At 41.2% G+C, this 16,743-nt stretch overlaps 1 protein-coding gene across 1 annotated transcript in view; it reads right to left on the bottom strand.

Moving 5' to 3' along the window:
- The window catches only part of LOC145391149 (uncharacterized), an 82,910-nt gene that overhangs the window by 34,403 nt on the left and 31,764 nt on the right, over window positions 1–16,743 (bottom strand). The window contains exons 6-9 of the mRNA XM_080265828.1: window positions 14,307–14,435; window positions 11,118–11,305; window positions 10,171–10,279; window positions 8,452–8,670 (exon numbers count right to left, since the gene is read on the bottom strand). Of these exons, the coding sequence (XP_080121954.1) occupies window positions 8,452–8,670; window positions 10,171–10,279; window positions 11,118–11,305; window positions 14,307–14,435 (645 nt within the window). The remainder of the gene's footprint in view (window positions 1–8,451; window positions 8,671–10,170; window positions 10,280–11,117; window positions 11,306–14,306; window positions 14,436–16,743) is intronic.

The following is a 16,743-nucleotide window of genomic DNA, read 5'->3' on the forward strand; positions in this document are numbered from 1 at the left end:
ACACTGTCGTACGTTTCCATCCTAAAACACGTACAGATTAATAACCCGTGCACTTTACTGACATTCTTCATCCTTGCATTCCTGCTTCTTCCTGCGTCTCGTTCCATCCCCTACCCTCACCTTACTTTCTTCCATTTCTACCGTTTCTCAGTACTTTCCTACATTCGTTTCTTTTTTTTTCTTTCATCAGGTACGTATAGTCATGCATATAAGAAAAGATCCCCTCCGATGATACTGTAGCTCTCGGCAAATCAGTTCTGGCAATGCTGACCCCGCCTTTAGGGATGGCGTTAAGGGGGTGGACTTTGAAAAAAAAAAAAAAAAAAAATGACCCAATGCATGTTTTACTTCACCCACACCTCATAATCAGTGACAATATTAAATTGCAAACGATTGCCACTACTATTTTAAGGTTTTACTGACATCAGACATCATTATAAAACATGAATATTAACATTCGCTTATTGAGAGATAGAGAGAGAGAGAGAGAGAAGGGGGGGGGAAGTGTGAGCAGATGACCGTGTATGACTGGGAAACGAATGTGTGGGAGGTGGTGTGTTATTTGGAGTAGACAGATGTTAAATTATGTTCATATACTTAAATGTGAACACCGTCGTTCACACTTGACGCTAACTGCAAAGTTTAATCAAAATGTGTAATCCACATGTGTGGTATTCCACATTTTGTGCCGTCTTTGAAAGCCAAAATTACTGTGAAGAAAAATATGAACTACAAGATGCCTGTTCAAAGTTGTTTTCAGAGACAAGAAATACAGTTATATAAATCAGTCTTCTTGTACCCACAGTCTTACCAATCTCATCCCCACGCAGCCCTTTTGACTAAGCAGTCAAGAAAAAACAAGCATCATGGGAGGCGAACGTAGATATCATACGATCCAATAAATCAACGCATAATGAAAGTCCCCACATCTAAAAGGTAAACACAAAGCTCTTCTTGTAAATGCACCTAGTATGCGTAATAAATATTCATATTTAGAGGCCCTTGTCTTTAATGAAGATTATGATGTAATTGGTATAACAGAATCGTGGCTAAATACTGAGCAAAGACATTTTCTAGAAGAGTTTAATTTGCCAGGCTATCACATTTTCAGCAGTGAAAGGAAGAAAAGAGCAGGTGACAGTGTGTTATTCTACATTAAATCAGAATTTCATCCAGTCGTCATTATCAAGCCATGTATCGAAAACATCGACACAATTTATATTCAGCTTAGAAACGAATCTTGTCATAAAAACTAATATTGTCAGCCACTCAACAATGACAGTGAAATCTACAATCAAATTGCCGAAATCTCTTGTATGCATAGCACCATAATATTTGGTGATTTATACTTACTAGTTCCGAAATTGGAAGAAGCCCTATCCTCGCACAGACGGTCAGACCTATAGGCTATGCAAACTTGCAGGAAAGTTCATTGTATCAGTTTGTAAATTATTTGACACGCAGAGCTAACATCCTAGATACTGTCTTAGTCACATCAGGGAATTTTGTGAATAACGTTATTATAGGAGAAGAATTTATTACAAGTGATCATCGTATAGTTACATTTAACATTAAATTCAGTGAAGACAATGTCAGGGCCAGTTGCGAGAAAGTTACCAACTATAAGAGGGCAAATTTTAATCAATTAAAGGCAATTGTAGGTACAAGTGACTGGCATCCTATTGTTGAAATATTAGATATCAATACTGCATGGAAATTTTCAACGGAAACTCTCAACAATGCAGTCAGTTTATGTATTCGAATGTATAACAGAAGGCCTGCGAAAAATTCTAAAACCAAATGGTGGAACTTCGATATTAAACATTGTCTGGTACCAAAAAATCTTGCATCTAAAAATTACAATACCGGTACCACAAAGAGTCAAAGCAATAAAAACAAACACAATGTGCTTCAATGATGGAAAGCCAAAAATTTAATTGAATACGGTAAGAAAAACCTTGAGGCACATATTGCCAGTGTCAGTAAATCAAATCCCAAAGAATTTTTCAACTACATAAGAAGCAAAAAGGTAATAACTTCAACTATCAGGCCCCTTAATCACAGATAACGGAGAACACACCGATGATGAAACTAGATGGCGAAAATCCTTAATACTTTCATCGCATCAGTAGCTATAACAGAAAATATATAAAAGATTCCTGCAGTTTCTCCAGATCCTATAGAAGAAGGCAACATAATCAGTGATTTCACAGTTAATGATTGCGGTGTACTACTTGCAATATAAAAGAGAATAAAACACCAGGTTTGGACAAAATATCACCACGTTTATTAAAGGAACTACATAATGAAATATCAGAGCCTTTATCTGAAAGTTTTAACTTATCACTAAAGAGCAGTAAGGTGCCACACGAATGGAAGCTTGCAAACATAACCCCGATATTAACAAAGCACAACCAGAAAACTACCGCCCAATTAGTTTAACATCAGTGGTATGCAGGTTATGTGAAACTATTATCAGAGACAAATTTGTGAATCACTTAGAGACAAACAATCTCATCAAAGACATGAAACATGGTTTTCGGAATAATCGCTCTTGCCTCACGAATCTGTTGGACTTTTTCAACGATGTATTGAACATGTACAGTGAGACCAGATCTGTTGATATTCTGTTCAGGTTATCTACCTCAATTTTCAAAAGGCTTTTGACAAAGTTCACTCAAAAGACTCCTTGAGAAGCAGAAGGCACATGGTTTCAGTGGCAATGTCCTCGAGTGGGAAAAAGATTGGCTCACTGGACGAAAGCAGAGTTGTAATAAATGGTTAGGGTTAAGAGTCAGACTGGATATTTGTTACAAGTGGAGTGCCTCAGGGTTCACTGTTAGGTCCTATTGTTTTTTTTATTATACTCATACATAAATGATACTGATGAAGGATTATGTTGTAAATATATTTCAAAATTTGCTGACGATACTAAAATAGATAATAGAGCAGATACAGCACTGCAGAAACAGGCGCTTCAGAGAGATCTTGATCAACTGTTCAACTGGGCCTAAACATAGCAAATGGATTTCAATATTAATAGATGTGAAGTGCTAGACACTGGTAGTAAATATGTAACACCTAGTTATAACATGAGTAATGTCCAACTTGATAGCATAAACCATGAAAAAGACCTAGGAGTAATAACAGCAAATGATATGATATCAAGCAAACAATGTACAGAAGCTGTTAAAAAAGAAAGGCCAATAAACTGATTGAATTCAGGGGTAAAGCATTTGATTATTAACCCCTTAACCATGGGGCGTCACTTTCGTGACGCTTGGGAGCAAGGGATCATACCGCGGGGCGTCACTTTTGTGAATCTGTGTTATTTTGAATTTGCCCGGGCTTTTAAGTGGTGGCTTGTATTATCCATCAGTACTGCCAGTGTCCAACACTAGTCAGCACTCCTAATCTCATCTGTACTCCCATCCATTGTTGACAATTTAGCCATTTCTCCCTGTTCTTGACTCCCCTCCCTACCTCTCCTCCATTACCCTCTCCTCTCGCCTGCCTGGCCGTGCTATGCTAAGTAAATCTCCCTGGAATTTTCCACTGATTTCATCCATTGAAATAAGCCCTATGCCCTATTCTTATACCAAATAATATATACAAAAAAAAAATAAGGTAAGTGATAATGCCATACACCTGGAATTGGCTAATTATCACCTGATAACACCTCACGTGCACTCATTCGCTAATTTTCACTGTTTATTTCCCCTTGAAATATGCCATATAATCTATTCTCGTAACAAAAATATGCATAAAAAGGGAAGGGAGAAGCCTAAGTGATATTTACATTCACATGGAACTACCTGATTTATTATGTATTGTCTAGATTTCCTGCCAATCATTTTATAGCGTATATATTAGCAGTTGTCACCAGGCTGACATTGGCAGCATTGCACTTCCCCTACGCGGCTAGGTAGCCACACTGTATTCAGTTTTCTGTCGTCTTTCAAGGTGAAACCACGTCGGATTCGTGCCTGTCCAATTCTGCCACTTTTTAGCCCTATGCAAAGGGCCCTGTGACCTCTACTACCTACTAAACCTCGTGCGGAAAGGGGTAAAGGGCCAAGTGACTGCTGTCAAGTGGCTAATTTGTCAATGAAAATGATAGACAGTGACTATGATCTTTCTGGTGAGTAAAACAGTGCAAGTGGAAATGTAAATAATGTGTAAATAATGTGTAAACAGCAAGTGAAAGCAATGAATGTAAATATAAGTGAACAGTGGAAAATAGGTTTATAAGTTACTGCAAGTGACAGTGCATAACACAGTGTAAATAAAATAGAGATTGTAAATAGAAATGCAAATGAGTAGTAATATAAGAATATGAGTATATATACTAGGAGTAATGAAAGTGAAAGTTTCACTCTAGCATATATGAATACTATGAGTTATGAGAGTGAAGGTGAAAGTGACATTCACTCTCAATGCTAGTATACAGGACGAGAAAGTGAATGCTACGTATTTTACTGAAAGAGAAATTGAATGCCTACAGTGACAATAAACTACTGTAACTGAAGGAAACTTATGGATAAAGACTGTAGATATATATAAGTGTAGTATAGTAATAGAAATATAAAGTGTGAGTGTTTTTATGAATAATAAATGACAGAACACCAGCGGCGAACCAGCACAAGTGGGAAGGTCATACGTGCTCGTAATTTTCATTGCTTTCACAGTGTTTTTTTTTTGGAGTATGGATTCCAAACTATTTGAGAATCATAGAATAGTATTTCTAGTGATAATATCAGGCTATGGTAATCATATTACGGGTTGTCAGGAAGTGTAAAGTGGAGACTTCATTACCCAACTTCAGAGGTCTCCACAAATCCTACGGTACTCGACGAAGGCTCAACAAACATCCCAGGAGAAAGCTGAAGGTATGTGCCATATGCATATGTAATTTTAATATTCTAGGACTAATAACTGATTTTTGGCAAATATTTTTAGAGAGTCTGTCGGAGCGCAAATGTGCCCGCGAGACGCAAGTCAAGCAAAAACAACCCAACGGTTTAGGGGTTAAGTCGATAATATTGTCCTCACTTTGGATAATTCCTTTGTATGCCCGCACTTGGAGTATTGCGTTCAGTTTTGGCCACCGTATTATAAAATGGATATGGAGAAACTTGAAAGAGTGCAGTAAAGGGTGACAAAGATGATACCTAAACTGAAAAGTAAACCATACAAGAAACGTTTAGATGCCATGAATCTCTTTACCCTAACTAAACGGAGGTTAGGGGAAGCTTTAATTCAAGTATTCAGAATATTCAAATGACACGATAATATGGCCATCTTTATTTTCACAGTTAATCACTCAAACTATACTAGAGGTAATGGGCATAAAATTATTGACAAACGATTTCAGTCACATGAAGCCAGGCATTTTCTCATTAACAGAGTTGTAAATGTATGAAACAAATTGCCCTCAAATGTAGTAAACTGTGATACAGTACTAACCTTTAAAAATCGCTTCAATAAGTACCTGTCATCGGACCCCCAGCTAAGTATGTTCACTCCAGAATAACACATTTCTGAGGTGTATGTTATTTTCTCTTTTTCAGAGCCTGGAAGATGCAACTGCTGAACATCAGCAACAAATACTGCTAACTTAATGTCCCTCTCCTTTTCAGGTAGGTAGTGTGGGATAAAATATCCTTTCCCTCTTTCGTATGAAATTTCCATGACAGTTTTCCTGTGTTGCATGGTCGTCTTTCTCATTGTTTCCTGCCGGCTTCGGCTGGAGGGTTTGAAGGGTGGGAGCCTTCCTGTTCTTCTATCCTTGTCTTAAGCTGATAGATTAGTTTTGTTAGTTATAACCTTCCCCATACTAAACAGCTATGAAAGGACCAACAGGTCTTTTGCAGTTTGCTTTCCTTTGTACTCTTTTGTACTACCTGGGTTGGGCACAAAGTAACAGTAGATTCTATGAATGAAATTAAATTTCCGATCGGCGTTAGCATGCATGGAAGGTTCAAATATGTGTCGAAAAAACGGATTTTTATCATAAAGTTGAATGAAAGACCGACAGTAGCTAAGGGAAGAAAGGGAAAGATGAAATAATATATCTGATATAGCACCTCACGAGCAGGTTGTGGCCAAATGGACTGACAACCCAATAAGATTTTGATGGGAGCAAGAAACACTGTAGTTGCCGATTTCCCGCCAGCAGGGAATTTTCTGACTACAATAGATCCGTAAGTGTGGAGAGTTGAGCGAAAATAATTATGGGTGGGTGTGTAATACCAAGAAAATTATGTACGTTTGAAATAATTTTGCAATGGTCGCTAAATTTGCTATATTGTCACACCACAGAGGCTGTTTTGCAACCCTTTTGCTGCAGTCCATGGGTTAACAATGTACCTGTGCCACATGCACTCTCCGCCAAATTTCTTAGAATGACATATGCCACTTGGCTCACCTTCATGGACAACAAACAAGGCATCAAGAAGAAATGACCACTTGACTAACTGAACTCAGGACACATACAGGGACGGAGTTTGTCATAAAAATAAATCAATCAATAAATAAATTACGCTGTACTCTTCAAACAGTAAGGGATGTCTTACATCTCCCCACCAGGGGCTTCCATCACAATACATTCATTACAAGACCTTGTAGACCATACAAAACAATACTGTAGACATCGTCGCTAGCTGCACCATTACCAGTCCCATAGCTCAGTAACTCTATGAAACTATACTCTTCCCTGTTATATATATATATATATATATATATATATATATATATATATATATATATATATATATATATATATATATATATATATACTGTAAAAATCATCCATCCATCCATCAAGTCCTATATTGCCCCATGAGGAATGAAGAAGCCTGGGGTTAGGCAGTTGCTCCCGACATTTAAGATGAGAGAGACCAGCCTCACTCAACCCTGAGTGGGGTTACATGAGCAATCAACCCCAACCACCTCTTGGATATAAACCTTCACCGGCTCAATCCGATTGGTGCACAATAATTACCCACTAAACCACCAAGAGCCAAAATTTGGTTATATGGTTACCACCCTGCTTAGTAAATGGTTTCCCGGTGTACAGGAAACCATTTGGCTTGTCACTCAGTGTAGAGTCATCCACAGGCAGAAGGAAGAGGAAAGAATGAAGGAAGGAAAGAGAGAAGAGGGAGTGTAAAGTCACCCGTAGGCAGGACAAGTAAAGAATGAAGGAAAGAAAGACAAAAGAGGATGGAAGGAAAGAAGGATGGAGGAGAGGAAAGGGCAGACATCCGAGAGCAGCACTACATCGAGTGAGTGGATGGTGAGCGTCCCCACCTATATATCTCATCTCATCTCACCTCATCAGCCGTTTGAGTGTCCGCTGCAGGACCGGCCTATCCTTACCGAAGTGGGATGATACAGCCAATATATCTCTACCAAATGGCTTAGGCTGTCTAGTAGAGTTTGTATGTAGGGTGAGAAGTGCTTGTAAGTGTAATTATAGTGTTGTAGTGGCTTTCGATGTGTGTGTAGTCTGTGAACCAAGTGTAATCGGCCAGTGCAAGCTGGCTGGGTGCAAGCATACTTTATAGTATGCGACACTGGTTCAACCACAGCACCCCTTGTGTCGGCCAATTCAGTACGTGGCCAGAAGAACACTCCCAAAGTTTATTACCCTGGTGGGGCGAGAACCCTGGTTCTTCAGTTATATATATATATATATATATATATATATATATATATATATATATATATATATATATACACACACACACACATATATATACTCTGCCCAGAGTCGGACACATAAAAGAAAAAAGTATATATGTCATATATATACTGTATGTATATATATCTTGATATAAGAAGCATACAAGTCTGTGTGGCAGCCTGTAATAACAGCCAGCACCCCTGATCAATATACTTATGACTGAGTTACATGACACAATTTGGCACATAAAATAATCGCCATACACACATTAAGTAATCATCTTCAGCAACATCTCACCTCCAGACAAGCCATCACTCGCAATGAAGCTGCATACTCATTTCACACGTAGGGCAATACAGTTCCTCGATCAGAACACTTTACTACAAGCTTCTCTAAGACATCCACACATCAGAGGTGTCCTTAACTGAATCAACTCGAATTCGCTTGCATTGGCATCACCCATCCCTCCTCGCTTACCAGCTTATGTTTGGAGTGGCTGTAATCTGAGATGGCACGTATCTCGCCTGAAGAAGAGGCCCCACACGGTAACGCACATAATGGAGCACTCCACAGAACATGCCACACTATGATGCATACACATCGACGGTGTTGGAAACCTATGGTACGGCCTCACATGGACAGTTGCTTATCTTTAGTTGATGGGTCAGCTGGGCCTGGCAGACTGGGACTGAGCAACAACATCAACAACAATATTGCTCCATGCCACATACACGTCTCACATTCCTGACACTTCCTATCCTTACCTGATGTCCTATTCCTCGGTCCAGGATAGGTCACATTGCCGTACTTCTCCACCCTGAGCCCATACAGTATGGCACTATGCCCAACACACTTCTCACACTTCTGGCACTTCTCAGGTGCCGGGCAGAGTTCCTCGTAGCTCTGGATGCGGGGCGGGGCAGGACCGAAGGTGATTTCGTCTGCGTGGTTGACTGAAGGTGTGTAACGAGTTCGATCGATCTCTGTGGATGAGGCAGATGTGGGGTATTGGTCATTATCCCTTGTTGGCTGTAAGAACCATTAGCATATGCCAAAAGTATCATTATTTGTATTAGAGTTTCCCACAATACGTTTATGTTCCTCATCCCGTTTTCCACTCAATTTGGTCGTGACTCACTGAAATACATAAAAGTAAACTCCTTACAGGGGATATTTTAGACGCCTACTCTAATTACTGTAATGGTGGTTGTAGTGACAGTTCTGATGAACACTGTGAGAAACAGGCGGAGAAGTGACCGGCAGAGTCATCAATGTATTGGTGACTGGGGTAATATGTACAGTCATATCAAATAAGTGTCGCACAGGTAGGGTTCAATGATATTCTAAATGATCAACAGAGCTCGTGGTGTTCCGACGGAATTAATCTGCTGTCATCTGAATTTACATACGATAACAGTACTGGAAAGATATGTCAAAGAAGGGAGATATACGGTTTCCTCATAAAACCAGCCTTAATAGCACCTTATCGACTAAATAACTCTAAGGGTCATTGTTTAAAAAATAATAATAATAATGAAATTAGTGAAAGACCAGAACCCTGTGGAATGTCACTTTTGATATTTCTGTGAGAATATTTGTCGTCTACAGCCACAGCTATGGAACGACCGGTGAGGGAAATTGTGATGAAAGCAATGAGACGGAAAGAAACCGCAGAAAGGCAGCATGAAAATAAAATATTCGTGTCTGACTCATTCGGATGACTTTGAATATTTATCTACTGACTGAACCAATATCCCGCAAAGGAAGATTAGCGTGAATATGAAGGAAATGTGAAGCATCTGTAACGAAAGACTGAGTGACGACCAGAAAAGAGGTTGTGGGAGGATAGGTGCTCTAAATTTTCTTTATCTTAAGAAAATAAATAAAAAATAAAATCAAGCAAGCAAGACACTGAAGAAGTTGGGAGGTTTGGAAATGGCCACCCATTTCGGGGGGGAAGACTGATCGAGTGCAAACGTCCAGCAAGAAGGAAATGTGCATGTCGAGAAAGAAAGACGAATGAGTATTCTTAAGCTGGGTGTCAGACGGAAGCACTGTTGTTGCGAATAAAGGAGGGACCCTATCAGAATTGAACACCTCATTAGCATTAAGGCAAATGAGGGCAGAAACACTTCTTCCAAAAAGTTATAGTGTAATGATAATGATGATGATCATGATGATGATTTTATTGTACTTCATCTGTATTTCTGTTGTATTAGGCTTGCATTTCTCTTGCAGTTTCTTGTGTACCTATTGTATTTATCGTGTATTTCATTTGTTTCTTCTCTGCTTGTACCGGATTTCGTCGGTGTTTCTATCGTTATTCTCTCTGGTTTCCATAATATTCCTCCTGCTTATTTTTTATTAAATTTCTTTAGTATTTTTATTTTATTCCTCTTGCATGTCTGTTATCTTGCTTCTGTACTTATATTCTCCTGCATTCTTTGCCTGCCAAACTGTACAACAAGACGCAGTGAGCTCACCATGAACCTTGACTTGTCCTCTGGTGATGGACAGCTCGTTCTTGGCGACGCAGTGGTAGTTCCCGTAGTCCGACCCGTCAATGGTCAGGATGTTCAACTGCATCGTGGTCTGGGGGAAGAGGGAAAATGCAGACGTGGATATGTAGGTGAGGCGTAGGACAGTAGTTACAGTATTTATAAGTGTTTAAAGATCTCCATTATCCATCTTTCTCCCTTAGTACTCATCCATCACTTTTCAGTCTGCAAAATCGGCTGGAAGTTAAAAAAAACATCGATAATGAAAAGACTATTTCAGTAAGAGATGCATGTGCACGTTGCGTTAAATGACTGGAAATGACAGGCGAAAGAAACACAATCCGATGAAGACTATTCCAAAGTTTACCCCCCTCTCGCCAAGCCTCTCATTCACAGCCCACGAATCTCCCTCTCCCAACTGCACCCCACCACCCCCTCTGAATCACTCCTCTCTCCCTATCACGCATCCCAGTACCACAACTCAGTCTTCATCCCCAATTCCACTTCCTATAGCATAATCTCTAACTCCCAACCCACCCCTAACTCAAGACTTCCTATCTTACTCTTCCCTTCCCTCTCTTCCACCCAGCTCAACTTTTATAACCTCATTCCTACCCCACCCCTCACTCCCACTGTCCCCTCCCCAACCCCTCTCCTCACACCCCTTCCTCTCATACAAACTTTCTCTTCAACTCCAGCATTTTTAACCCCACCCACACTCCTACCCCACCCTCAATCCGATCCATCTCCTCATTCCTATCCATCCCCTCACTCCTACCCCACCCCCATTCCTACCGCACCCTCATTTCTACCTCACCTTCATTTCTACCTCACCTTCGCTCCTACCCCACCCTCACCCCTATGCCTCCCCTCACTTCTACCTCATCCTCACTCCCACTACCCCCTCCCCAACCCCAACCCATGCCACCCACCTTCCACACGACGTCCGGGTTCTGGTGGTAGGAGATGGAGTATTTGGTGGAGTTGCCGATGATCCGACCCACTTGGTCCTCCCAGTAACTGATGGCCACGGGGAAGGACTCCACCAGGCACTCCAAGGTGGCGCTCGACCCGTTGTATGTGCCAACCTTCCAGTGTTTGACCCTGATGTACGGTTTGACTGGAGAGAAATAGGGAGACGGAATGATCACAGGCAAAGAATAAGGAAGAAAGAGTCGAATGGGGAGAATGGAGAGTGGCAGAATGGGGTATGTGGTGGGGGAAGAGACAGCGATATAGATGAGACAGGAGAGGTGAGGAAATGGAAAGGAGACAGAGAGGAAAAGAGGATGAAAGAAGAAAGCTCATGTGAAGGGGAAATCTTCCACTAAGCATTCCATGTTGGCACTCGCTCCAGTGTATGTGCCAACCCTCGTGTTTCACCTTGATATATGGCTGAACTCTGGAGAGGGAGAGACGAAACAATTTTGAAGCGGGGAGAGAGGATGTAATGGAGAGAGAGGATGGGTGCAGGAAAAGAGGGTGAGAGGAAGGATAATGTGACAAGGAGAAAAATAAATGTATGGAAGGAAAAGAATGAAAGTGGCGATAATGACAGAAGAGAGAATGACTGGGAGAGAAGAAAGAGACAGAAAGAGTGGGAGGAAAAGGAGACAGATGAGGAAAGAGTATGAGAAAATGAAACTGATACAGAAGGAGAAGAAAAGGTAAGGGGAGAGGGGTGGGGCCGATCAGAAGAGATGAGAAGCGTGACAGAGTGGTATTACAGCAAGGAAATGGAAGGAGAAAAGTAGAGGGAGAAAGTAATATGAGAAGGGGAAAGTCTGTGAGGCACTCCAGGCGGCATGGGAACCGCTGTGTGTACCCAACGTGACAGTGGGAAAAACAAAGAAGGGTTTGAAGAGAGAGAGAGAGAGAGAGAGAGAGAGAGAGAGAGAGAGGGGGGGGGGGTTGTAAAAAGAGGCTGAAGAGAACTGAGCAAAATGAGAAATAGCTGAGGGGAAAAAAAAAAAGCAATGACAAGGGGGAAAATGGGGCAGAGAACAATGTAGGACGCGGGGAGAGGCGGAACAGGAGGTAGAATATAAGGATGGACATGGAGAAAATAGAGAATGGGAGAGAGGGAATGGGAGTGAGAGGGAGGGGTGGTAGGAGTGGAAGGGCCGGTATGGCAAATGTGATGAGTGGAGAGGAGGAAAAAGAGGAAAAAAAGACTAGGAGACGCAGAAAGGGAGAGAATGGCACTTCAGCTGGCAATGAACCGATTATATGTGTTAACCTGCCAGTGCCTCACAATGATGTTCGACTATACTAAGGAGAGAGAGAGAGAGATTAGTAATAATTACCTTCGCCAAGGAGGTTATGTTTTTGCCCGCGTTGGTTTGTTTGTTTGTCTGTTTGTTAGTTTGTTTGTCTGTTACCAACTTTACTTAAAAAGTTATGAACGGATTTTGATGAAATTTTGTGCAAGGGTGGCCATGGACCAAGAAAGACACTGGTTAAATTTTGGGACGGATCCGATCTCCATTCGTATTCTATATCCATGGATCCGGATCCGGATCTTTTTTAATGGCAATGGCATTGGCGGAGGTATGCACCCTCTGAGTGCTTTCTAGTTACAGTATATATTGTCTTCATTGTGTCACCTACAAACTCGAGATTAATAATTTTATAATCAGGCGATTAAAACCTTTCATATGAAATATTTCGTGTGTGTGTGTGTGTGTGTGTGTGTGTGTGTGTGTGTGTGTGTGTGTGTGTGTGTGTGCGTGCGTGCGTGCGTGCGTGCGTGTGTGTGTGTGTGTGTGTGTGTGTGTGTGTGTGTGTGTGTGTGTGTGTCTTACTGAAAGCACTTGTGTTGCTGCTAGAGTGCACAGCCACGTCTAAATTTCCATAACACCGTCTCTAGAAAGTGCGTCATAACCCAGTGAGATGCATTATTAGGTATGTAGTTTCAGCATGACTAGAATTAGAAAGTCTGAGAGATAACGCAGAAACAGCAGGTTGAATAATCAAGATGTAGTGATAATAGATGGTTCAGCAGGTGTACTGTTTTGGCTGATGTAATCATCATATGTTGTGGGGTAGTTAAATGTAAAGACAAGCGATACAAAAACATTAGATGTATTATTTTGTAGCTGTGCAGTATCAGGCGTGCCGAGCCAGCAGATAGTCAGCAATTAGATCTACTACTGAGTGTCATATCTAGTGTCAGGTGTGAAGTATGAAGTATCAGCAAGTTGAGAGAAATCAGCGCCAGTATGTTATGTGTATTATCTAGCGTCAAGTGTACAGTGTCAGTGGATACCGTTTCTGCAACTGCAGTCAAAAAGTGAAGTATCATACAATGTACTATCAGTAGGCAGTATATGCCATTTTTGCATATGTGTGTATCTTATTAGGTAGGACTCAGCAGTTAGAATCAGCAACAGAGGCAGCAGGTATAACAAGTAAAGAACACGGACATAAAGAATATTTTCATGAGAAGTGCGGTATGTGAGTGCTGGTGTTTAAAATATAAAGTCAACTAATAGATTCTGCAACACAATCTGCAGGCAAAGCGCTGTAGTACTGACAATGAACCTGACTATGGAAGGAATTAAAGCCCATAAGTGTTTTAGAGTTGTCAGGTTCACAGCAGGTACAGTGTCAGTAGAAATGGATCATAAGTACAGACGCAGTTGAGATTAAGCATATAAAATCATCAGCAGAATCAGTAGCCAAAGTACTAATAACGAACCTGACCATGGATAGCTTTGAAGTAAACATACAGTATATGTGGCGTTAACTGTTGTAGTGCTAAACAGAATGAATCAGTAGGTGTTGTAATTAGTAGGTAGAGAATCTGCAGGTATAAAATCAATCACACATTCACCAGGCATAGTGCTGGCAATGGTAATGAACATGGAAGGTTATGAAATCAGGTGTGTAGTATTAGATAGGCAGATTTGTGAGCAGAACAAGTATGTTTGATATTAGGCATGTAGCGTTAGCGACAAGAACCAACAACACAATCAGCAGCCCAATACTGACAATGAACCTGGACAGCATAGGTCTTGTAATCAAGAATTTCTGATCAGAGGGGTATTCAAGTGTGAAGTGTCAGATAAAGAGCCAGCAGGTAGAGAATCATCAACATAATCAAAAGCTATTATACTGACAATGAACCTGCACATCGAAGGTCTTGAAGTCAGCAGGTGGTATGGAGTTGTCAGCCTCACACACGTAAACTCCAGCGTGAACTCGGTTGATAAGGGTTAGGTTCAGTAATGGTCCAGCAATCTGTACGTCTGAAAAAAGATCAGTTACATGCACTGTTACTATACAAAATATATAAGGTGAGAAAAAACTAAGTTAATAATAATGATGATGATGATGATGTTGATGATGATGATGATGATAATAAGAGCAATAATACGAATACGAATAAGACTAAGAATAAAATAAACATACATACATCATCCAATCCTGTGTTGCCCCACGAGGAGCGTAGGAGCCCGGGGCAAGGCAAGTCGGTTCTGACATTTAAGATGAAAGTAATCAGTCTCACTCATCCCTGAATGGCATTACATGAGTAATAAACCCCAACCAGCCTTTGGATATAAACCGACACAGGTTCAATCCTGCTGGAGCACCTTAATTACCCACTAAACGCGCCGAGCTCGTGACCGGGAGGTAGTGAGTTCGAGCCTCGCCCGGGACTGCCGTGCCGGGAGTTGTAGCGCGCTCCTGTAACCAAGTGGGGCTATATGGCCATAGTTGCCTATCTGTGGGATTAAACCCTTACCCACTAAACCACCAGGTGCCAAAGTTTGGTTATTTGGTAACCACTTACCATGGTAAATGGTGTACAGGAAACTATTTGGCTTGTCACTCAGTGTAGAGTCACCCGTCGACAGAAGGAAGAGGCAAGAAAAGAGGAAAGAAAGACAGAAGAGGAGGGAAGGAAAGATGGAAGGAAGAGGGGAAAGGGTAGCCACCCGAGGGCAGCACTAAACAGAGACGGTGGTGAGCGCCCCCCCCTACCACAATAAACATTAACATACTACGACTATCTGTCTATCTATCTATCTATTGCCAGACTCCAGAATCCCGTAAAGGGTGGCCATTTGACTTTGAGTTAGTTGTTTTACGGGGAGGGGCACTAACCCTCCACCAACCCACTTGTTGACACGTAGGAAGCACGTATGGTTTGGTTATATGGTTACCACCCAGCGTTGTAAATGGTTTCCTGGCTTACAGGAAACCATTAGGCTTGTCACTCAATGTAAAGCCACCTGTAAAGGAAAGAAAAGCAATAAGAAGTGACAGGAAAGATGGGAGAAATAGGAAGAGAGGAGGGCAGGCACAGAAAAAGAATGATAAAGGCTAAGGAAGAAACAGGTAGCACTACATCAAGTGAGTGGATGATGGTTGCCACCACCTACCACAAATACTACTACTACTACAACTAATAATAATAATAATAATAATAATAATATAAATAACAATAATACCAAGTGGTGCCAGGCACAATAACAATAATAACAAGTGGCACCTTGCGAAAAACCTAACAACATTACTTCATCATTGTAACCTCCTCTTTTCTACTCTGATGGCTCTGTAGCATTTTCTTCTACTGATAATGCAGATCTCTTCACTCAGACTTTCTCCTCCAGTTCCACCTTAGACGATTCCGGTGCTGTTCCTCCATCACTTCCCTCCTCCGACTTCCTCATGACTGACATTAAAATTTCTTCAGCTGATGTATTTTCTGCCATCACTGGCCTCAGTACTAACAAGGAATATGGGCCTGATGGAGTCCCTCCTGTTGTCCTCAAGAACTGTGCTTCTGTGCTTACACCCTGCCTAGGTAAACTCTTTCGCCTTTGTCTATCAACTTGTACCTTTCCTTAAGTTTGCTCTCATTCAGCCAGTCCCAAAGAAGGGTGACCATTCTCAACCCTCTAACTAACGTCCAGTAGCTTTAACATCCTGTGTCTCCAAAGTTTTCAAGTCATTTCTTAACAAGAAAATTTTAAAGCATCTTTCCTATCACAACCTTCTTTCTGATCGTCAGTATGGGTTCCGTCAGGGACGCTCCACTGGCTATCTTCTCACCCGCCTTTCAGACTCCTGGTTATCCTCCTTTCGGGACTTTGCCGATAGCTTTGCCATTGCACTTGACATCTCAAAGGCTTTCGATCAAGTCTGGCATAAATCTTTAATTTCCTAACTGCCCTCTTACGGTTTCTATCCTTCTATCTGTGCCTTCATCGCTAGCTTCCTTTCTGGTCGTTCTATAGCTGCTGTTGTAGGCTGCCATCGTTCTTCTCCTCGGTATATCAACAGTGTTGTTCCTCATGGCTGTGTCCTGTCACCAGCTCTCTTCCTTTTAATCATCAATGACCTTCTAAGTTGTACATCTAACCCTATCCACTCGTATGCTGATGATACCACCCTTCACCTTTCCATTCGGTTCCCACAACGTCCATCTCAGCAGTTACTTCAACAAACAAGGGATGAGGCTATGGCACACCCAATGTCTGACTGTCTCGAATCTCTGATTGGGGTAAAAATAATCTTGTTGTTTTTAATGCATCAAAGACTCAGTTCTTA

This window comes from Coenobita brevimanus, chromosome 17 (assembly GCF_032717465.1).
Source record: "Coenobita brevimanus isolate Jiangsu-jjx chromosome 17, ASM3271746v2, whole genome shotgun sequence".
NCBI classification, from domain to species: Eukaryota; Metazoa; Arthropoda; class Malacostraca; order Decapoda; family Coenobitidae; genus Coenobita; species Coenobita brevimanus.